This window comes from Dromaius novaehollandiae, chromosome 12 (assembly GCF_036370855.1).
Source record: "Dromaius novaehollandiae isolate bDroNov1 chromosome 12, bDroNov1.hap1, whole genome shotgun sequence".
NCBI classification, from domain to species: domain Eukaryota; kingdom Metazoa; phylum Chordata; class Aves; order Casuariiformes; family Dromaiidae; genus Dromaius; species Dromaius novaehollandiae.
Window position 1 is genome coordinate 21,371,511 of NC_088109.1, and position 23,685 is coordinate 21,395,195.

The 23,685-nt window shown below is 46.5% G+C and overlaps 1 protein-coding gene across 17 annotated transcripts in view; it reads right to left on the reverse strand.

The window, feature by feature from the left end:
* Positions 1–23,685, reverse strand: part of FOXP1 (forkhead box P1) — a 376,121-nt gene that overhangs the window by 10,553 nt on the left and 341,883 nt on the right. For 13 of the 17 annotated variants that reach the window (XM_064519196.1, XM_064519188.1, XM_064519190.1 and 10 more), the window contains 7 exons: positions 17,335–17,418; positions 9,285–9,486; positions 9,125–9,204; positions 8,384–8,485; positions 4,557–4,678; positions 2,394–2,463; positions 437–475 (listed from right to left, as the gene is read on the reverse strand). In XM_064519196.1, coding sequence (XP_064375266.1) covers positions 437–475; positions 2,394–2,463; positions 4,557–4,678; positions 8,384–8,485; positions 9,125–9,204; positions 9,285–9,486; positions 17,335–17,418 — 699 coding nt within the window. The remainder of the gene's footprint in view (positions 1–436; positions 476–2,393; positions 2,464–4,556; positions 4,679–8,383; positions 8,486–9,124; positions 9,205–9,284; positions 9,487–17,334; positions 17,419–23,685) is intronic. The other 4 variants (XM_064519202.1, XM_064519200.1, XM_064519197.1 and 1 more) reach the window with 3 other exon arrangements.

Genomic DNA, 23,685 nt, shown 5'->3' on the forward strand with positions numbered 1-23,685 from the left:
TATTCCTAACACGGGGGAGCTGCTTTGATCTGTGCGACTGCGCAAGCGGCAAAGCTCGCGGTGACTGGGGGCTGCAGGGAAGGGGCCGCGTTTCCCGCGCTTTGCACAACGGGGACTCGCGTTTTCCACCCACGGCGGAAACCTGGAACTGCAGCAGAGCAATTTCGTTGGGGCAGAGCTGGGACATGCGGAGCATCTGCTATAAAAGCAGGGGGCCGGGGGAGGGTTTATTATTATTTTTTAAATTTTTTTTGCAAGCATCAGCCCGGCAGACAGTGCTGTCTGGGCAAAACGATGCTGGCGAAGGTCACCCCGAAGGGCCAGCGACGGCGCCAGCCCCAGGCCCAGGAGGCCGGGCTGGGAGCTAGTCCGGGTCTGACTCCCGGGAGCGGCCGGTGGGGCCGGAGCGCGCTGGTGCCAGCCGGCGTCCCCGTACCTTCCACACACAGAGCGGGGAGAGCGCCGCGTCTTCGCCCTGCCCGCGGGGGAAAACAGACGGAGGAGACGTCAGAGGGGTCTGCGAGAGGTCTGCGGGCAAAATCCACCCCCGGCACCCCTGGACGCGCGGACGGCCGATGCATTTGCAGGGATGTGCAAAAATCGGGTCTTTGCAAACGCCCGCAAACGCCGGGGCAGTGCGGCTGGTTAATTGTTCATTGGACCAAAAACAGGCAGTGGCAGGTAAAACTGCACTGCTTCAGGCAGGGAAGCGTATTGCACAAGCGAGGCCAGCGTGCAAGCGCTACCTTGTGCGCCATCAATGATTTCAACGTTTTCTCCCCAATGGCCATATGCAACGTGAGCACACTACCCTACTTTTGCACCCAGACCCTAAACACTACCCAGCAGCAGGCGATCGGGGAATATTTTAAACCTAAAAGATGACGTGTCTCAGTGCAATGAGCAGAATTGTTTCCCACCCCCATTGCTTAGAGGAGACACATAAAGCGAAGCAAATCTGGCCCAGCTTCTCCTGTCAATCCGCTCGGTTTGTACAAACGCTGTTTGAGGGCACTTCCAGGGAAAGCGGGAAATGGGAACGGTTTGGAGGTTATCACAAAAGACGAGAATGGATGGAGATGACGACAACAACACGTGTTTTAGGAATAAAACACGGACAGTTCTGTACGATAAGCATATTAATTGAAATTAGTCACATAGCTAACAATGTGAAGAAATGCAGGATCATTTCGCTTTTGCCTTTCAGCCTCATGAATGCAAAATGTGCTTGTAATCTTAATACTATTCAGGAGACAAAGCAGTCTTTAAAAACCACACTTCACAAGGCTCAAGGGAAAATAAGTTACTAATGAACGGTATTTACAGTTGCTTCATTTAAACATGCTTTCATTTGCTTTTCAGAAGTTACTGCATAAACTCAAATCATTAGAAGAACTGCAGAACTTCGCTTTTCTCCTAATAACCTGTTTCTCGGTTCAGAAAAGCGCTGCTAAGCCTTCCACAAATGCCCTTGCCCAAGCAAACACACAGCAGCCAGAACATAACCTGCAGCCAACTTCTTGAGAAGCAACCCCCTGCGAAGGGCCGGGCTCGGCCAGGCAGGTTTGCACGGTATCAGCCAGGCTTGAACCCCCTCCCCACGCAGAAACACCCTGCAGACTCCCCGGCAGGGTACAAAAGGGCATCGCTGTCTTTGGTCCATCGAGTGAACGCTCACCTGACCTGGGTTTTTTGAGACACTCAGGGATTTGTATAAAGCGGAGGGAAAAAGAAAAGCCAATCTGACACGTAACTCGTGAAAAAAAGGTTTGGAGACACACACACACTTCTATGCTGCGAGTTATTAATTGTGCACCAACATTTTGTGCATAGAAACACACAAAATGACAAACAGAATTTTTCTCTTACAGTTCTCGTACATTTTAAACCAACAAAAATCGACGTTTTTTTCTACAGAAATGGCAACATTTATTTTTTAACAACAATGGAAAGATATGCAAAAATAGCCCATAAAAGAAAGGGGGGAAAAATGATCTGCTTTCTCTTTAAACCCACGAACAATAGAAGGTCACGTGGCGCAGTATCCTATCATTCAGCACATTAATAGCTGTGCTAGAGTAATTACACTTGTGGTATTTTTGCCTCAAGTGAAATTCTGAAATAAGAGGATGGAAATTATGATACTGCTGATAAATATTAATAAGTGAACTTTTAATTTTTTTGCCACAATATTCAAAATGCTAAGCATCTAGCTAATGCTGAAGCAGCCTGATATGTGTTTGCCTCCAGGGACTATGATGCTTTATGCACTTAAGAAAAAAGTTTAACGGAATTAAAATTTAATATCTAATTAGAGCAAGGCTAATATATTTTGAAATGAGTGGGGAAGACACACGCCTCTGTTGCATATTTGCTACAGTCATTAATCTTACCTGTAAAGCAGCATTGAGAGGTGTGCAGTAGGTGTGGCTGGTCTGTATGTTTTTAATAAGAGAAGGGTTACTGCATAAGAAAAACATAAAAAGGAGAGTTAAATGCAACCAACCTCTGTGAGAGCATTTCAAGCATGTAATGTTTCCTCCCACACCAGAAAACTAGAACTGAGGTTTTTTCACACCAGAAAACTAGAGCTGAGGTTTTTTTCACACAAGTTCTCCCTTTTTTTTTTAATCTGAGCTTTATGGTTATCATGTCTGCCTTTACTGAACAGGGAGCATCATCTCCTCTACAAGTTACCTCGCCACGTGCTGCACTACCCTGCGCTGGCATCGCGTCTGGGCACCTCTGCTCATTTTAGCGGCGCTGGGGAGCAATTCCCCGACGCTCGCCGTGGCTGGAAGTCAGTCACCACGCAAAGGTCCATGGTAAGGAGGCTCTGCTTAAAAGCACCACGGGATATTTTAAATACTCCGTAAGGCGAATCCTCCTCCAGCTGGCCGGCAGCAGAATCCCTCCCGACTGAACAGGGGGATTGGGACGAGAAGGGATTGGAGATTTCTGCTTTCTTGAGCCACGTCCTTCCCTGCCAGGCAAGTCCCCGGGGGCTGTGGAGAGGCCGCCGGCGCAGCTCCCCGGCGCAGGGACCGCGCGGGCAGGACGGCACGCGATGCAGTGCCGCAGCAAACTGCGAGGGACCAAAGACCAATTTAACAAAAATTATGGCAGCATGTTATTTTGCACCCGTACTTCAGGCATCTTAAGTTTCCATACGGGGCCGGATTTGAGGAAGATAAATGCTAAGCGTACCCACTCTCTCCTTAGCGGGCATCTAAAAACCACCCGCTCCCCTTGGGGAGAAAAAAAGTCTTCAACGACAAACTGGGTAAGAAGTCCCAATGCAAAAAAAAATCTCCAAAAAGTTTTCTCACTCACTGGGCACTTTCTTTTTTATTATTATTTTTTGCACGTGGGAATAAATCACAGTGAGAACAGTCTTAACTGACCCCCTCCCACAGGGACCAGCAAGGATCAGCTGTTCTGGAGAGACGGCCTTCGAGTAAAGGTCAAAGAAAATTGCTTTGGGAACCCTAGGAGTATCTGAGAGTGGCTGTTGTAGACACAGGACGGCCTACTGTTTATAGCCTATACAGCCGGTCTCCCTGCACTGTCAGGATTTTTTAGGTTAATTCAGTGTTTGTTTCGTAAGCACCTAATTGCAATTTTTGCTTTAGAGCTGCAAAACAAGGCATACAACCGAAAGCAAAGGAAAACATCAAATTTAAAACTTATCTGACCCCCCTCCTGACATATATCTGTCTTCCTGACAGATCTACAGCAGCATATCTGCGCTAGCGTGGATAATTATTTTAGTCTACATTGCACTATAAACAAATACTGTAACAGACATGTCAATGTAGAGTTATTTTTACAGGCATTTGGATTATCAGAGTAGGACACACAAAATACACGTAACAACCAAAAATTTAGTTTCTTTAGCAGCAAAGGTGATGTCACTATTTTGTGAAATGCAAGTCTACATGAGATGGGTAAATCATGCAAAGCAAAGCAACAGCAGAAAAAAAAATTAAAGCAAGTAAAAGCTCTTACTGTGCAACAAGCTCGCCAAAGTTTTCATCAGGGCAGTATTTTCGAGGACGGCCTCGTTGAATATGACGGCCACGTTTAAACTCTTCATCATCAACAGTCCAAAAGGACCCAAACTCATCCTCTACTCTGATAAAGCACTTATGCAGTGAGAGGTTGGTGCGAATGGCACCCTGGGACAAGAGCAGCAGCAAAGGAGATGAAGTGGAAACAAAGGGACACGGGATCGGGGACAGAACAGACATCAAATACAGGGAAAAGGAAAAAGAAAATAAAATGCAATAAGCATAAGCAAATGGTTTGTGAGGGTTAATATGCATTGCCACCTACAAGCTACTAGCATGTGATGCAACAAACACCAAGCAAGCAGGGTCAGGGTACTGGTGGGCATACAAACAGTAGTGATGAGATGTTTTTCTTGGTTTCCCTTAACTGAAACAATGCGAAACCACCTGTGGTTGGTCTAACACCAGCTAGCAGCCAAAAGCCTCTACGTTAAACTGTAAGCATGATCCAAGCTAGGCTAAGAAGTTCAAACATGGTGGACATACCCACTGATCTTTTGTGGCCTTCGTTTTTGGAACTCTAGTTCATCCACTGTCCATACTGCCCCTTTAACGTTTTCTACTCGCACAAAACACTTGTGAAGACTAAGATTATGACGCACTGCATTCTGCAGCAAGTATAAAAGAGAAAACATTCAAAAACTTTCCATGAGAAAATGCTCATCATCGTCCAAGAACAGCAGCACAGTCAGCTTGACAGTCCTCATTTTGCAACGTTAAGCCCGTGCCCCTTCCCCTCCCCGCACCCGCTCGCTTTCCCCGCACACCAGCTCTTTACATCTTAATTTGCAAAGGTAAAAGAAAAATAAAAGCTTAAACCCGCGATTAGAAATGCAAGTTATTCTTATCAATTATCCACAGTGCCAAGGAGAACAGCCATCATTTTACACATGCACATTGTACAGTCGAGCGCATTTCATACAGAACACGGAGGAACATTGCTGAGGCATCTCCAACCCAAGCATACAGGATCCGCGCAGACCCCCAGCCCCTCCTGCAAAAGAAAGCAGTGGTGAAAGCAGCAGCGGTTTCACGCAAGCGCAGACGGCTCGATTCTGCAGCCGGGCTAATCGGGGTGAGCGGCGCCCCGGGGCCCCTCGTTCCCCGCGTGCTCCTCTCCGGAAGCTGGATCCTATTCCCGGGAGACTCCTACGCGGAGCCGCCGCCGAGCGGGAGCATGAGGAGGGCTCTCCAAGCAACGTGGTAACGTCCCCGCAGCTCATCAAGCCCTGGCGCGGGATGGGATGGATCCGTCCAAGGTGTCCTACCCTTCGCCCTAGCCCTACACATGGAGACTCCTCGCTGCGGGCTGATGAATGGCACCTTCTACACCCTGCTCTGCCCAAAATCTCGCTGGGAGCCACATCCCTCTGCATCTTCTCCATTTTCGGAGCGAACATCCTCCAGCGAAGCCGCTGGGTTGGGTGCGCAGGGCTCGTCAAGCAGGGGAAGCAGAAGCCATTTGCTGAAAACACGCAGGCGAACAAACTCCATCCATCATCACGGGCACCGCTGATTTTGGCAGGCTGGTTGACTCGTTAGCAGGTGCAATGCCAGCCAAAGACATGGTCCTGGGTCTAGGCAACCAAGAGACCACAACTTTTTTTCCTCCTGTCTTCATCTTCCTTTTTTTTTTTTTTAATGAACATCAGGTCGGGACGGCGGAAGGGAGCTCTAATCATGAATGTCTAAATCACTGTGCAAACAAAGGGTACAGGCAGCGCATTTGTCATGCAAATTAAGAGGCAATGGTGCGAGGGAGAGGCCAGGGGCCCTCGCTGCTCTTCCCTCCCTTTCCCTCTGAGAGCAAGGCAAGGGGAACCCAAATCTAGGAGAAAGCCAACACACTTGTTCGAGGTGCTTTCTTCCTTCCGCTACTTTTTGGGGGGTGTTTTGTTGTTTTTTTTGAAACATCTCCCGCATTTCACTAGGTGTGAAATCTTTGGCCAAACTCCAGCTTTTGGGACGGAGCAGAGCGCCCCACACCTTCGGGGGTAAAAGCAGCCGAGTTCAGTAAAGTGAGTCTGCTGAGTTTGTAAACAGTGCCTATACACATAGCTGTGCAGAAGTATTGGTGTTCTTCCTTGAATACATTTAACGCTGGGGAAATCTTTTGCAGTCTGCTCTCGCGCTACAGACGTCGATGTGTGCCTTGCCACTGACCGTGAGGAGCACCGCACCAGGCTCGTGCCGGATACCCCGAGCAAGCATTGCTGTAGCTTCCTGCACTTCCATGTGACCACTCATTTGCAGGATTTATCGCAGAAAAACTGTTTTGTTCCTCCTGCCTCTGGATTCTTGCTATCTAACAGTCTGATTTGAACAATACCTCCCCGTTTCAGAGCCACACCTGCAGCCTCTGCCTCGTGGCTGCAACTCAGTGCCAGCAAATTACTCCGAAAAATAAAAGCAAACAGACATTGCCTCTGACCTGTCAGAACCAGCTCACAGTGCTCCCTCAGCAATCAGCTTAACTGAAAAATTAGGAGCTATTATTGTAAGATTATATATTTACCTTGTTAAAAATATTTGTATGCAAGCCACTTTTGCAGAAAAATTACCCTGAACATGCTTGAATGTACTAAATGAAAGGGTTTGCGATTTTAATAACTGTTCAGGCTCCGCTGTACTGCATTTTGGGAGAGAGGTTCATTTTTTACAGGTCTTTATTCCCGTGCCTTTCTGCGGTTTTGAGAGCGGCCTCAGGGAAGCTCGCCCGCACCAATTCCTGACCCTAAACTTGGGGAACCCTGACCCAAACGAGAGCTAAGCCTGAACGGCAGGTGAGTGCAAATCCCTACGTATATATTCAAGTTATTCTGATGCTGCCATTAGTCCCTCGCACTTGCTCAGGGCCCCGTGGGCTTCATGTCACGCCGAGCCGGAGCCGCATTCCCATCCGTGCTGTTCCCGGCAGCACCGCGCTCTTCTGCAATGCCTCCAGGACAAGCTCTCGCCTCTTCCCCAGCGGATGGACGCCCGGCTCCTGCGACCGGCTTCTGCACCGAGCTCCTTCCCGAAACACGCCTCGGAGGACGCGTTCCCCTCCTGCCGCAGGGGCCGAATGGGATTTTTGCTTTAGCACCCGCACCTGCGGCTGTGGCAAAGTCCTCCTGGAGCTGCTCCAGCGGCCAAAGACGGGCAGGTCTAAAAGGATCTTAAATCGGGGAAAGTTAATTTCCTTTCTGGATCATAAGGAAGCTGCGAAGTGAAGTGCAGTTTTCCAGCTGAAGAAAGAATCAAAGTGGCAATCAGAGACTTCTCCTGAATGTAAGAGCTTATGGACCAACGCTGAAAACTTAGAGAACTGCCCTGCGATGTGATTTAAAAGGAAAACATACTGCTAAAAGAAGGTTAATGTCCGAGGAATGTTTCTAGGTCCATCCTTCAAAGGAATTAATCTTAAGTGCAGGATGAGACAGGCAGAATAAAAAGAGCTGATGAAACAGCGGGTACGGGACACCCTCACCCGACCCGGTCACGCGAGTGCCACTCGTTTGAGAGCACCGGAGCTCTGAGATGGACAAAGCACCGAGGGATGACTTCTACTGCAATACAAGACCTGATCATTTGATTCATTCATCAGTAATTGCACTTGCCTGAGAAGCTGGTGAAGCTATTATAACATTATATATGAAGGAAGGAGCGGCCCCCAAAATACAAAATAAAATTAACTCCCCCAACCTCTTATCTAACCGTATCGGAGATGGTTATGGTAAGAAGTTAAGGTGCCAAAATCAAGCTTTTAGTTCTGTTAAACAGATTTCTTATCGCGGGGCTTGCTTCTCAAGCACGGTGCTCAATAAACTTCTGTGTTATTAAAAAAAGGAAAAACAAAAGGAAGCTTTTAACAGATCCGTATATGCAGTGGAGAGCCAACTGATTGAGGAAAGAAATCCGCTTATCTACAGGTCCTGGGAAGAAAGAGGTGGTTGTGATTACAGTCTGTGCAAGTAAAAAGACAAACAGTATATCTTCTACCGACACAAGAACTTTACCTCTTTTTTTTTTTAATACGTTCCAGCTGAAGGGCTGGAGTTTCACTGCTAGCAGCAGCCACACAGAGGAACTAGTGGCATAATCACCGAACATAAAAGCCAATAATGGGGATTCAATTAGCGTTTTTCAAAGGCAGGAGGATTTTTCTGCCAAACACCAAATTGTTCCCGCAGATAAGGCACCCAGAGCGTGTCAAAACTGCCGATCTCAATTTCCGCGTCGCCGCGCCGTCGCGATCCGCTATGTCACCGGCGGCGTCTCTCCTGCGCGCGTCAAAACAGCGAGGGCGAGCGGCGCGCGGGGACGGGCCTTACCTTCCACGTCGCCGCGTTGCGCCTGAAGTACGCGAACATCCGCGTGAACCAGTTGTAGATCTCGTTTAGTGTTAGCTGTTTCTCCGGCGACTCGAGGATGGCCTTGCGGAGCAAAGCGAGATCGGTTACGACCAAGGCAGCGCAAAACGCACTTACAGTTTCGCTTTAACCGAACGCGAGAAAAGAAAAGAAAGAAAGGAAGGGGAAAGAAAAGAGGAGATTTGGAGCAAAAATCCAAAGGAGGGTTTTCGCAATACGAACTAAGATTAATGGCTGTATTTAACAGTTCAATGGCAAAATTCAAAATGGAATTATCTAATTGTTTTGAGTTTTTATTTCTGTTTCCTTACAGAAATATTAATTTATTAGTCATTCATAAAGCAGAATCAAAGAGAAATGCAAAACATTTCACTAGCTGATTAAAGCTCAGTAATTATTTAGAGCTCAGATTAATTCTAGGGATCAGAGATTACTGTAGCTTGTGATAATTGACTTGCCATCTTTAAACAGGCTCATTTTCACTGTTGTGTGAAATGAATTTCCTAATAATCACATCGTATTGTAATACTTAATCAAAAGCAATTACGTTATATATTGCAGTTCTAAAAACCCTTATAGTAAAGGTTTGAGCATTTGAGCATGCTTACATACCAGAGGTTTTTAAATCTATTTAATCCCGAGCGCGCACATATAGGGACGCGCTGCCCCCTAATCCAGCCGCGCGCGCCCGGCTCCGCTCACCTGTCTAATTAACGACGCGTACGTGAACGGCGGCCGGACTTCTGCGTTCTTATAAAACTCTTGGTTCTGGGCAATATCTGCTAAAGAAGAGCAGCGTCGAGCCGTTAGCGCCGCGGGGGCGAGGGCCGGGCTCCGCCGGGGCCGCGGGGCCGCGCGTTACCTGACGAGATGGGGACGTTGTACTTGTCCGAGTACCGCCTGCGGATGGGGCCGACGTTGTGCATGCTGGTGGTAGTGATGACGGAGGGCCCCTGGGTGACGGGAGTGATGGGCGCCGTCGGGGTGGTCGGGGTGTGAGGTAAGCTCTGCGGGGACGCCTCCGACGCCGTCTTGGACAGCGTGACGCTCGACACCAGGTTGAGCTGCGGGGGCAAGCAGAGCGCCGGCGGCGCGTGGGCAGGGGCACGGAGCCGCGGACCCCCCCGCCACCACCGCCGCGCGGACCGATGCTCTCGCGGCATCTCCATCCAAGGAAAATAAGCACATAGTTCCCAGTTATATCCAAAAAAAAAAAAAAAAAAAAAAGTAGCAGCAGAAATGCCAACAAGCAGAAAATGCATGCTGCCAGTGCCCCAAACTTTTTGGGTTTTTATCTAAACCTTAAAACAAGCTCTTGCAGCATGTATCACGTTCATACTTTGCTTTAGTCCCATCGTTTCAGTCTAAACCCCATGCATCTCTCATTCCCGCACCATCCTTAGGCACGGCCTCTAATCCATCTTCCTGGGTATTTCATTGAGGGCATCGGGCTTAAAACAAAAGGCCGGACTTTCCTAGGGATGCGCCAAGAAGACATGCACTCTCTCCAACATTTGGGCTCCCCCTCCTTCCCTCTCCATCCATTTCAAAAGCGGAGCCCCAAGTAGGTTAACTCCGGAGTAATTTAATTACTCATCAGGGCTTGCTGCGGCAGGCAGGGATTTTGGTCCCGGGACCGCCGTGTCCCTGCCGAGCCGGCCCCGCAGCCCGGACCAACTACCCCATCCCCAAACCTTGCACAAGGCGTCTGCAACAAGCGCCCTTCGGTGGCATCCGCACTGCCTTCCCCGAGGCGGCTTCGCAAGCGATGCCGGCAAAATCCCGACCCGTGACGTCGGCAGCAGAGTTCCTCCCGAACTGAACAGAACCAGGATCTTACAACTTTTGTTCACGGTTAAAATTCCTTCTTTGCCGGATGCGAAGCCTTTTCAAGCGGAGGCAAGGCACACTCTGCAGACATGCCCCAAGCAGCTCATGTTTATCCCTAAGACGCCGTATTAATTTTCCTCTTATGAAAGTAACCAGATAAGAAAGCTCCTATTAGCATCCCTCATATGAGTTAACAGCCACAAATAACGTTTCTTCAGAAAAATAATAGGCTCCGTCCAAAACAAAGGTAGCGGAAAATAAAGGGCTCTAAGGTTACAGAAACGACACCAATGCACAAAAGCCCGTCGTCCCCAGGAAGGGCACAGCCGAACGACGGAGAAATGCCGCCTGCTTCTCCCAACTGACAGGTCTCACCACGAAATTAAATCTGCTGTATTTTATCTCAGTTTCTAAATGGACATTTTAACAGTCCAGTGACTGCGAGCAAATCGGCACCAGTTTTAAGGGCCGGGCCCTCGCGCTGGGAAGCTCATGGAGAGAGCTCCACCACCAACGCTCAAACGCCCCATTCCAGGAAAGCTGGATGTCTGCTTGAGTGGAGAAAAACTTAACATTCAACGCGTTCCTGCTAGAAACCCCCCAAGAAGGACTCCGCAAAGGTCAGCGCTGGCCCGCTCCGAGGCTCGAGCCCCACTTCCCGGGGCTCCACGCGCAGGTAGCGCCCGGGAACAGCCGCCGGAGAGGCCGGGCGGCGCGGAGGGGGCTCGCCGGGGCTTGACAAACGACACGGCGACTCACGCCCGCTGCTGGGCCGCCGCTAATAAGCTGCAGAGGAAGCAGCCAATCTCAGCTAATTACCAGATAAAATTGTATTGTAAGGACTCTAATTAGGAGATGCTTACGGAGGTGATCTGATGATTAAACGCTGCATCCGAGTGACCCCACCATCAATGTGCAGCGGTGCAAGATGTCACTGGAATATTTTTGTAGAAACAGTAATTTTATTTCAAGGAGGGGAGGCAGTAATATTTGTAATAATGGCTATGAGGTAAACTAATTAAAAGACAGTTCCTAAAGGAAGACTGTGGCTTTGAGCAGCTGTGGCCGTTCCAAAACAAAGTGCCAAATCTCAACAGAGGAGCTGCAGTCAAGTGGAAAATTTCTGCCTGACCTCTGCTCTCGCTATTAATTTGCAGGAAAACTAATGACACATATACATATTCCCACAAAATTGTTCTAATTGCTAATTTGCCAAAGGAGCCCAGTTTCCAAATTAAACATGACTGCAGTCTGCGAGGAAAGAAAGAACAAAAAGCTGGAACGGCGCGAGTATACTGTATTTCACCTCCGACAACCGTGCGAGAGACCCAACCAACAAGTTAATGAAAGACGACCTTGTCAATTGCTAGCAGAGTTTTCCCTTTTTCTAACGTTTTTTCTGATGACACCCTCCCTCCTTCTAACAGCAGTCCTATCCCTGCCAGAGATATTACCAAAATACAAAATAGCAGAAGGGAAAAGAATATCAGTCTCTCTTCTCATGCTTGTGTTGCTGCCTGCTTTCTTACCTACGGAACGAAGACTTAAAAATCAGTCATGAATTAGAGCAGAAAAACAAATTATGAATGGTGTTGGTTTTGTTGCAATCTTAAAATATTAATCTCAACTGTAAACTATTAAATCTTCATCTTGTCGCCAGTTACAGATGAGAAAGCGCCTCGGCTCAGCGCTGCTGGCTGCTAAAGATGCTTACGCAGGGCAAAGATCAGGAAGGGATTGGACTGGGAGGGTTTCTTTTCCTGATGGAAACTCTACACAGTTTCTCACTGTTTGCATTTGCTATTTAAAAACAAGTTACTATGATTAGAAAAGTTGTTCACGCTGGTATTTCGTACACAGCTAGTTTCCCACATACTGCAATTTTTGGACGAGGTATCATTTTTGCCAGAGGGTAGTGAACAGAAGTCACCAGCTAGCATTTTAATGAGCGACAATTCTTGTATCGCGGCAAGGCATGCAAAACGGGGCTTTCTCCCCGTGCACTGGAGAGCACAACCCTCACTCCAAAGGGTTAAACCTCTCTGCAATGTTTGCACTGGGGGACGAGTGGGGGAAAGATTTATTTCCCCTTTTTATTAAAAAAAACCCCAAACCAAAAACCCTAAAAAATTGTTTTAAGTCCCAAAATTCTGTAAATTCAGTCACTGAAAGTTGTTAGATGTTTTGTTCTTTTTTTTTTCCTAAGACTAGTACCTCATACTGTTTTAACTTCACAATCATAAATGCCATAATTGTTTCAGTGTTCAATATCCTGCTTAGCATTTTATTATTATCCTTCCCTTTCAAGAACTGGCCACTTCTTCCTCTTAAAGGTGAAGACCGAGTCATCAAGTACTTTTTTTTTCCTTTCAACATGAGCAAGGCAGAGAGGTAACCCTCTCCTTCACCTCGTAAAATAGATTTCTAGTAAGTGGCTCTGCCATCAGCACTCACTTTGATTTCTTTCTGCGTAAACATTTTACACGACAATAGTGGCTGCACATTAAAAAAAAAAAATAGATGAGAGAGTTTAAAAAGGAGAAAAAAAAGGAAAAAAAAATGTACATTTATAAGTGTCACACTGGGGCCATACCCAGTGCTCCGGGGCAGTGATTCCTCTGCTATCGATGCTGCCTTTCCAATCACGACCGAAACCGGTGATTTACGGAGTTCCCGGGCCCTAAGCGCTCCAGAGCGGCAATTGCTTTTCCCGACACCGAGGGCAGGGGAGAAAGCAAAGGCCGGGCCCGAAACGTGGTTCAGTTGTGTCCTGCTCTCCCGTTTCAGCCTGGACACATGACTGTGAGATGTCGAATCTGGCAGGCAGCAATCACTTAGCAGGTGTTGTTATTGGCAGCGACACTAAGGAAACCGAAGTTGGGGAGTGAGACTTAATGAAAACCAGTATATAAAAACAGCTTTTGTTGTGCTTGAGAATCTCTCTTTATTGCTGCGTATCATTATTTTTTCAAACTATAAAGTACGGCTACAGCAGCTAAAATGCTCCGTCATTACCTCAACGGTTAAAAGACTATTTTTTTTTTAATGCTTTGTTATTACAGTTGCTAAAAACAGTATTTCAAAACAATCATAATTGCTATGGTTAGGGTAAAAAAAATACATTAAAGAAGGGATATCAGCAGTGCATTTTATTTAAAGTGCCAAAAGTTTCTTTGAAAGTTTTCTGTCTATTTTTAAAAGATGGATATAACACCTAGTATGCAGAATTACTTGTTGCTTGATGCTTTTTCCTTTTCCTTCCCTTCCTATGAACTTCGATGTTAGTTAATCCTCCAAAAGAAATCACATTTCCATTTCAGCCTATTACGCTGATCACTAACACGAATGAAAATAGCATGGAGGGGAAGCTATCTTAATGGCAAAAGCAGGATGATAATTCTTGAGCAATCTTTGCTCTGGATTTCAGTTAGGCTTTTCTACAGTGAAAAATGTTACCTTCCAGAAGCATGTCACAGCATATTCCTCCGTGGGCAGCTTTATTCTCACTTTTTTTTTGTTACTTTATTCTCACTAAAACAACACATCTCTAAGCAATAGGAACAACTCCGTATTTTTCAAGCATTAAAAGAAAGCAGACATATCTCACAACGTAAAGCGCTGCACCGCTGGGCAGTTTCATTACGAAGATGGGTGTTTTTAAAGGTGGCCCTGGGCACTCGCCCTGCTCTCCAGGTGCCCTCCGTCCCCATCCCTCGCTCCGCCGCCTCCCGACCTGCCAGGAACTCTCCCGGGAGGAAGGCGACAGCGTGCGAGGGGCCAGCAGAGCCCTCTCCACATACACAGACTTATCTGCCAACAGTTCAGGCCGTCCACCAGTAAACTGCATGAGAACGTGCTTAAATCTCATCGGCTTTAATAGGACTAAAGAGCTTTACGGAATAGATAGTCTTGGCGGACTGGTATAGCAAAATACACCGGCCATGCCGCCGCGCTGCCCAAAGTAAAAATCACCGCGGGGAGCTAAAGCCACCCAAAGCTGGCTACGGGACTGACGGACACGACTTGGTGGACGTCCACGGCTGGACAAGCAGCTCTGGGCTGAGGCCGGGCCAGGAACCTGCCCGTGACCCCAGCAGCCCCCAACCACCCGCAGAAGGCACCCGCTGCACGCACGCACGGGGTACGCAGGGCAAGCAGCTCGCTCACCGCCCTACCTGCCGCCTATGCATGGTGTAAAAACAGGCGTTAAGATCCTTTAAACGGAATAAAAATATTTCTTCAGCCACGAGAAAGCTGCAGTTCTAAAACCCAATTCAGTGCTATGCTTGGATTCGCCGCCACTCTTTCCTTTAAAATCACAGATGTTACCGTAATATATTAATCCTAACATACACCTTGCATTAGTTATGTTGGCAGAAAAGAAAGAAAAAAAAAAGAAAAAAGAAATTAATTACTGGATATAAAGAATACTTTGCACCGCAATAATGGTCATCAGATCTTTTTACCAAAGTCCTATCCCACTGAGTTAAAAGGACCAGGGTCTAGCAGAGTCTATGCAGTGCCTGTGTATTTTTTTCACAAGGAAAGCACAATTTATGCAAAACACTATACTTCTACATTTTATAATTAATTTTCAAATGCTTCACCTATACATATTTTAATAATTTCTGATTTATCAGATGGTATCTATAATAAATTTTTCTATATTTCAATAAATGAAAAGAAGGCAGTTTCAATCCAACAACAGAGTGCCACACAATATAGGCCTGTCAGGCACCAATTTTTACTTCTAACATGTAAGTTAAAGGATAAGGAATTTATAATGCTGCCTGTGAACGAAACCACTTTTCATACACAAATGTGATCTTTTTTTTTTCCAAAGGGTAATACAACAGTACATTTACATAAACTAATCCAAACAATCTATGTATTTGACAATGGCAAACCTCACACAGACTGCCTATTGTTGGTTTACATCTTGGAGTTCTTTATGTTGGCTTGTAACACTGCTCTAGCTGTCAAAGGTTTGACTTGGACTCTAAATAAATGGTTATAGAAGTGCTGTGCAGCGATATTGGACTTCTTTGCAAAAGAAAACCTGCTGTGTATGAATTCAAAAGCTATTAATTTTTCAGTCAAAAATATTCATGCCTATTTCTTTTAATAAAGAAACACTGTGCTGAGCAACTGAGAGATAATGTTGACTAGTGGTACAGAATTTTCAATAGAGCAGTTAAAAATAAATTTAGTAGGAGGTCCCCAACAAAGCTATAATTTTCCAGAATGTAAAACATTTTTAATACTAATCAAGACAGCCCTTTTCCCCCTGCGTTCTTTTTATTTTTTTTTCCTTTTTCTGCTGCGTGTCCCTGTTTATTAGCTGTTAATACTAATCTTCATGGCGACACCACCCAGCACCTCCCTAGCCTACACCACCGGCGAAAGCCTCCTGCCTTCGGCCGCCGAGCATCGATCGCGGGCTGGCTTGCCAAGCCGCGCTCGCCGCCGCCTGATTTCCTCCCTTCAGTTTTTAATCCTTCCTCCTGAGGGGCACCGCTGTTATGAAAGGCCTCAAGGCAGAGTGCTTTGAGACTCCCAGATTATTCCGCTGTTTTAATTTTTAATCCAGTAAGAGCTATAGAAACCAACCCTCCTCCCCATTCTGTTGGGTCTATATACTTTGCCAACAATGCGCCGAGGCATTTGCATTCAGGCTGAGATGGATAGGAGGAACTAGAAGAATGCTGTTTTTACAGACACTGTGAGCAGTTTCCACTCTAGAGAGCTGGAATCCACCGGATCAAGCAATTTTAGGAATCTCAACAGCTTAAGTGGAAGGGTTTATACCTACCGCGCAACCCTCTCCAAGGCGGCACCAAAACTGCCCGTTGGCTTTGACATCTGCTCCAGCGCTGCTGAACAGCCTGCAGTTTCCTATCTAGTAGCCTCCCTACGCACTTCTGCAGCCATTTATTCCCAACTACATGGAAACTGAGAAATCCTTTTCTAGTAAAAATGGGTGCGCGCGGTGTTTAATGATTTTATGTTCTCTATCTCTGTAATGTGTTCTGTTTCAGACATTAATTTTGTCTACCAACTGCATCTTGGCAGGCTACCATATTTGCTGGGTTAATAGTCTGACTCCTTTTTATTTCTATCACCATAAATCATACATATATGGGTGTGTGTTTGCTTTATTTATAGAAAAAAAATCAGTCAAAACAGATAAACCAATACTTTGTCATTATGCTGCATCATTGCATATTGATTAAAATTGCTCGTACTAACTATAGATTGTCAACGCTCAATTAATTTTCACACAATGACTCAAAGCAAAATCAAATAAAGCCAGTGTACCTTTAAATCTTACAAATCTTAAAATCAAGAAGCAGAGCACTCTCCCCATTCTGAATAATCATGCGAAGCTATGAGGAACTTTTGCAGCATTAAGAGGTTAGGAGAAAACAACAGCTGAGGAGGCATTTCCGTCAGAGAACGAGATGGTGGGTAAGTCTTTTTTTGGGTCCCCGGAGGTTGGCTTGGGCTACAAGGCTGCCCGGTACCTCGCAAGGACGAGGAGTTTGGGGCTGACTCCCCTTGCACTGGTTGCCTCACCCCCTTTAAGGAGCCCTTGGGGGTGGAGGTGGTGGTTTCCCTTCTCACTTTCAGCAATGTAAAACCTGACACGAGGTAACAGCGATTAACATCAAAACGCGCAACTGGAGTCTGTCCTACCGTAAACGTATGTCAGGCTTAGAGGGAAAGCAAAATAAATACACTAAATATAACTTAATTACATCTCATTCCTAACACTTCCTAGGATTTCATGCACGTCTGACTGATGTAAAGCCACTTGCGGGCTGGTACGTGAGGCCAGAAAAAGGCCCCGTGCATCTGCTTTAGAGTTCAACTTTGAAACTCCTCGAAGAAAAAAAGAGTGACGGAGGTTGGGTTTACGTGGCAGTGTCTCCTACAGAGTAACCAGCTAGAGAAGCACTGTACATCTCTTCACCGCGACAGACCCTAAAGCAGACCATGCTTCGCATCCCGCGCTCAGGTGGGAACCGGGAAAAGAGGATGCGGCGAAGCTGCGCCTGGTTTCTGCACAGCTCAGTACTTACGGGCTGAGGGGTGGCTTTTGGTTCAGTTGACTTCACATGCAGGTGTGTCATCATAGCTTGCAGGCGCTCTTTATCTTTTGCAAGCTGAAAGGGGGAAAAAAAAAAGCTCTATTACTCGTATGAATAAAATCCAACCTCTGCTTATTCCTAATTAAGCAGTTGGCACCAGTGCACAAGACAGAGGAGTTTTATTGCTGAGCAGTTTGGAAATTGTATATGATCTTTTTTTTGCGAGGTAAAACTAGCTCTCGGTGCTGGGTGTCAGTGTTTCCCAAAGCAAAATGCATTAGCCCTTGAGCGGGAGCAGCTAGACCTGCTGGCACCAAAAGGCTCGCTCCAGCGCTGACAGCAAGAAGACAACAGTGAATCATGTTTATTAACCAGTCCCACGCCAGCTCGGGAGGCACCGCAGCAGGCAAGCTATGCAGCGACTCCCGGATGCCTTTTCCTCCTTTAATACCCCAAAACGAACCGCACGAAGGGACTGTGGCTTTCAGGCCACGGGCAGGCTCTGCGGCATGGGCAGCAAGCAAGGAGGCCTCGAACGCCTCCGGAGCCCACGCCGCTGCGGGGACGACGCTTCGACCCTTCGCCGTGCGCTCCCCACGCCGGGCCCCAACGGGGGCGAAGCCCAGGCCTACGCACCATCCCTCACTTTCTCGGGTCCCTGGCACTGTTCGGTCAAAATCTGCACCCAGCTCGTGGCTGCTTGCCCTGGATCGCGCACCGCCGTGACCCAGGTGGCTTCTCGGAGCATCTACAGCATGCTGGTCAGGCACTAAATCTCATTATTTTTGGAATCGTGACATTATTGTATGAGTGAACAGGACTTTTTCTAGCTGCTCTTAACAAAAATAAAACGGTGAGATGTTTCAGAAAAATACTAATGAAAAAGGGGTGCAATTAACCTACGTGCCCAACATAAAAGTTCCTATTTCCAATGGGATTGAGATCAGGTTCCTAGAAAGGACAATTTTTGCAGGGCTGAGCTTTGCTTTAGACAAGGCGGATTTCCAGTGCCAAGAGGAGAGCTCTGCTCACATTCCCCTGCAACATTAAACAACCTGCCCACCTTATCAGAGGCATCTGTTTGGAGCAGTAAAGTTGGGCTAAGTGTATATAAAAGGAGACTCAGTCATAAATCCCCATTCATAACCTTACAGCAAAGGTTGTCCTGCTCTACGCAAGGCGAGGGGTTTTGGACCATGCCAGAAAGGCATCACGATGGGATAAAACTTGGCATATGGGTTTCCAGGACAGGAATTAAATAAAGGAAAAAACAGCATCATCACTGTGTGCTCTGGAAGCGCAGAAGCAAAATTGCTGGGCTTTTCAACTCGCCTTGCTTTTTTGGGTCAAAAATCTGAATAGCAAGAGAGAGAGCCTGACGCTTTCTCTAGAAACCTGCTACAGCAGATCTCTTGGAAGTTACTGGATGGATCTGCTGGTGCGTCGCAGAAGAGCGGGGAGCTACATGCTCCTATCGCAGCAGCGCTGCAGAAACTTCTCCCTCCAAGAGTCCTCCGAAGGCCTCTTTGGAGAAAGCAAGGGTCTCACCCCTTAGCTACGGCGTTTTACACAAAATCAGTGAAAAAAACAAGAGGTATTTCTACTCTCAGTGAGGCTTTGTTGTGCAGTTTCTCATTCCTAGCAGTTGCTGGGCACATGAGCTGCTTGGCAGGGTCATCTGCGCATTAAATTTTGGTCTGCAGGCTACTGCAGAAGAACAACATCTTCCAGCCGAAATAAATAAAACGCAGGCACCTGAAAGCTTCCTGCTTGCAACACAGCAGCGACAGCAAGGGAAAGCCACTTAGGCAGCAAGGGACACACCCTGAGCAGTATCTCCTCTGTGCCCCTCGTCTAAATGGAGCGGTACACTTCACTCTGAATGGCAAGTGTCCTGATTTTTATTGTTTTCGGTCATCATCTTAGCATGCTTTTAATGCAGCTTCTGGTGGATGAATGTTATTAAAGATCCTCTCGACATTTCAGGCAGACACACACCAGTATTTTGTCATAGTCTAGGAATTCAAACACTCACCCAGTTAGGCAGGAGTTTAAATTATGAAAAATAGAAGTCTCTCAGTTTCAAAGCACTGAAGAGAAGCAAAAAAATCCCAAGAATTTCTTTAAACTGTTTTCCCTTAGGTCAGGAAGCAGTAGTGATATAAAACCAGAATGTCACTAGTAGCCCCCTCCATTCAGCTGGATCACTCAGAAGAAGTCATGAGGGTTTGCTCAGCCACTGATGTGAGCAAAGTCTCACTGGTGGCACTCGCTAGAGAACCCAAGGTGCAGAAATGGTAATTATTAGTGGATTTGCAGGAAAATGCTCTCGATGTACTAACGGTGTTCTTGGGCAAGCTCTGTTATGCACTGGAAGTAAGCTAACTGAGTAGTGCTACTCTTTAATGGGTCTATTCTGATTTTTCAATGCTACTGGCGAGCAGTATTTGTATCCCTGCTGGTCTCTTGCGACAGGAACTAAACTGCATTTGAACGTATGCACCAAATGTGCATTTGAAATAAGACTGGTAAATCTTTTCCTCTGTGCCAGCACTGAGCAGGACTATCCTGGCAGGACCATGGGAGAAAAGGAGTCCATGCCTCCAACCATGGGCTCGGCTGGCACCTACAGCATCACTGTGTCCTGATGGAAAGGATCTTCCTAAGTCTGGGAGCAGATCCCTCCTCTGAATAACAACCTTTGTTCGATGTCACAGGGCAAAACACCAGGTAGACTTCTCTAAAGGCAAGCGATGGGCAGATTTCTGTAAGGTTACTGTGGCAAGGACTTACAGCCACTGGTCTAACCTGAGATGTTCACAGGTTTGGAGGGAGCCCGGTACAAAATACAGGCCCCTCTCAGCTCTCTTACTTTTTTCCCCCTATATCCTTTTAGAAAGCTCTACCTTCTGGGAAGCTCCAGAGGGCTGTCTAGCTCTTCACGGCAAGCCTGGCTTTGCTACATTGCCCCCATCTCTGGTGGGTACATACATGATCCAGGTGCCTGAACAGTGGTTCCACAGAGAAACACACAGAGCAAGGTAAATGCACGGAGTGCTTTGCAAATCTGGACCCAAAGACACATGCCTTGCCTTGAAGAGGGGCAACCTAACCCAAAACCCACGGACACAGAAAGGCAGGAGAGGGGAGGCACAGAAAGCACAGGCCAGAAGGTGCTCGAGAAGGAGGGGGCAGCACAGCGGTCCGGAGACCAAAGAGCGGGAGACGAGGTGTTAGGTAGGCACAGAGGATGCGGACATTACATGGGAGAAAAACAGACAGAAAATAACAGCAAGGAGGGAATGCAAAAATGGAAACCCAGCGAGGAGCAACATGGCCAGACCAACAGGAAGGGCAGGTCACTTCAGCAGCAGCATTTTGGAAAGACCAAGGACACGGAAGAAGGAAACTGGCCACAGTCACCAGAAGAGACAAGCGAGATGTAGCCTCTTCCCTCCTATAACGTGCTTGTTTAGGCTGTGTATTAGAAAGGTTTAGGATCCACTTTTCAAGGGTGTCTATAGATGCTTTAGGAAAACAGGCCCAAGCTGTGTTTCCACTGCACGGAAAATGGCCAACTATCTTCATGTTCGCCTACTGAGAGGAAATTTTTTTAAACTTGTAATAGCCTTGTTGCTCTCCTGAAATGTTTTTCCATTCAAAGGTGGTGCTGCAAAATGAATGTCCTATTCCAGCTAAGGTCTAGCTAGGGCTAGGGATATGTTCCTGTATTTGTGTTTTACCCCGCAGCCCAATTCTCACTATTTATAATGGCAACAAATGATCATGTCAGGACGGTTTAAACAAAGCGAAATATGAGAAGATCTCTACCTTGTCTGTGATATTTTAAGTACGTTTGCAATGGAGATGCTGAGACCAAAGCTTCATGATACTTCTGCAAAGAGGTATTTGCAGTCAAACAGAAAACAGATCTGACTTGGGTTTTTTTTTTTCAAAAAGTTAATTTAAAAATTACTGTCTTTAAAAGACATTGCACTCATCTGTCCGTAACACTGATAAAACTGTTATACGTAAGATAAATAATGGCATGGAGGGGAGAAAAAAGAAAAAAGGAGAGGCTTGCATTTGGGTCTATCACACGCAAAATTTGAAGCGCCTCCCTCAGATGCAATGCATTTTGGGTAAGTTAAATTCTACCCGTGCCTTTATGGGCTGGACAGGCGTAAGATGATGCAGCTTTTGGATCTTGCTGGGACGCTGGACCCTGAACAGTTTGTGGTACTTCACAACTGCATTTGAAGGCAAAGCCGCTCATCAGCGCTGAGCACCACGGGGCAAAGCGGGAAGGTGGTGGGCACCTCTCCAGTCTAGCTCCCAAAATGCAGTTACTCCGCCCCGGGGCCGGCTGTTGTGACTCTGACAACTGCTCCATGGCCGGGAGTATTAGGTTGATGGCCCTAGTCCAGCTGCTCTCTCTCCTAAATCATCCGCTGTCCCTGCTGCATACCATCACCACTAAAAACCCCGCTATCGGGCTGGATTTCCTTTTCACTATGGCTCTGTGCAAAAACAGGTCACACATAGAGGAACCAGTCACTGGAGGACAGGTGCTTTGTCTCCTCCCACATACATACTGATGCCGATTTCTTTTTTAGGCATCAAAGGACTGAGGTATGGGCGGAGGGGAGAGGGACAAGGGCGAGTTACAGGTGTCCTCCCCTCCGCTTGGGCATTTCGGGAACGGGACCAGCCCTTCTCCTCCATCTGTACACTGATGCTACCCCGCTGGCCAACGATGGTCTCTGCTGCTCTCCCTTATCAACGTCCCAGTCTAAATTACGCTTCCAGTCCATCATATCTGCTGTGCTAGTAAGACTGTTAAAAAAACAAACAAACGAACAAAAAAACCCAGAACTTTTTGGCTTAGCCCCCATACCACTGTGAAGCTACACTCTTGTCTTGGGGACTTCATGCCACCTTCCCATGCACCAGTCTCTGAGCTAGCAGGTATTTCCCAGCACTAGCTGGGTGTGAACCTGTAATTATTAGGCACTTTTTACAATTAGTGTAACGCACCACTGACAAATGTTCCAAAAATATGGTCAAAGGCTTATTGAGAGGTGGCAACCAAGTATCACCTCTGTCCTGTTCAATGGTTAACACAGGGCTTCCTCCCATAGTGCAGGCACACACATTTCCAGTGACTGCAGGAAAGAAGGATTAATGCTTTTCAAGCTGACTGCAACTGAAAAAATCTAGATTTACCTTCAGCATGAATATTACTGCATCTTGGTAAAAGATTATCTCATATCTCCGTTTACCAGGAAGACTGCAGATTTTTTTTTCTAATTCCCAAGAAACTTGTTAAAATAACAGACCATTTCTCATAACAATTTCTGCAAGACTCTGATATTTTATGACTGGTAGTTTGATTTTTCTAAAACTTGTATTAAAATAGTTTATATTGCTTTAGCTAATAGTGAAAGAGTGTCATGACCAGCACATTCCTGAAAGTAAAATTTAAGAAATATCTATGAAAGAAAAAGGGTAATTTGTAAGATAAGAAGATAAAAGACTTTTTTTAAAAAAAAATCCTTATCTTGAAAAGTAACAACAAGAAGTTTAAGTGTGTTTTTGCTGATTTTTCTCTCCAACTATTTGAAGCTATAAATGACTTAACTCAGTAAAATTCCAAATGTAATTATCTTCTGTACTTAGCCCAAGGCTTTCCATATATCTCTGCACTGCTGTCTTGCATACAAAATAGGGTTTTCAATAGCTGGTAACTATATAGTATACAACATTGTTTTAATTTCCCCTTCCCCGCTAACCCCTCGCCTAGACGCCGACACGCTGTCAGCGTCGCCCAGCGAGAGCAGCCAGGGCCGGGGAGACCCGGGGGACTCGGAAGCATTTCCAAAGGCAGTCACAGAAACACGTCATACCTTTGCGTGGCATTTAACACACCCCAATTTACCCCCTTTTTTTTTGTGCTTTTGAAAAAAACCCGGTTGCTACAAATGGCAAAAAAATAATAATACATGGAGAGTGTTAGTATATGAGAGACCACCAAACAAGCCAGGTCATGCAGCGTTCAGAAATAAAACATCAACCATTTCCCCCGCTTCGACACCTCGAAGCGAGGGGAACATCAGCCGCTCCCCCCCCTCCGCCCACCCCCACAGTTTGAGGAGAAAAAGCATCAGATTAATACTGATGGATTTCCAATCAGTCAGCCTGTTTAAGTGTCCTATTTCTTTTCAAGTTACGGTTTAGAAAAGAGGAAATGAAGCTGCAGTTTCTTTTGACGGTTTTTAAAACTACTACAAGTAGGTTTTGAAAGCTGGTTTTCAATCATAGTGGGAAAAGCAGAACTCATTT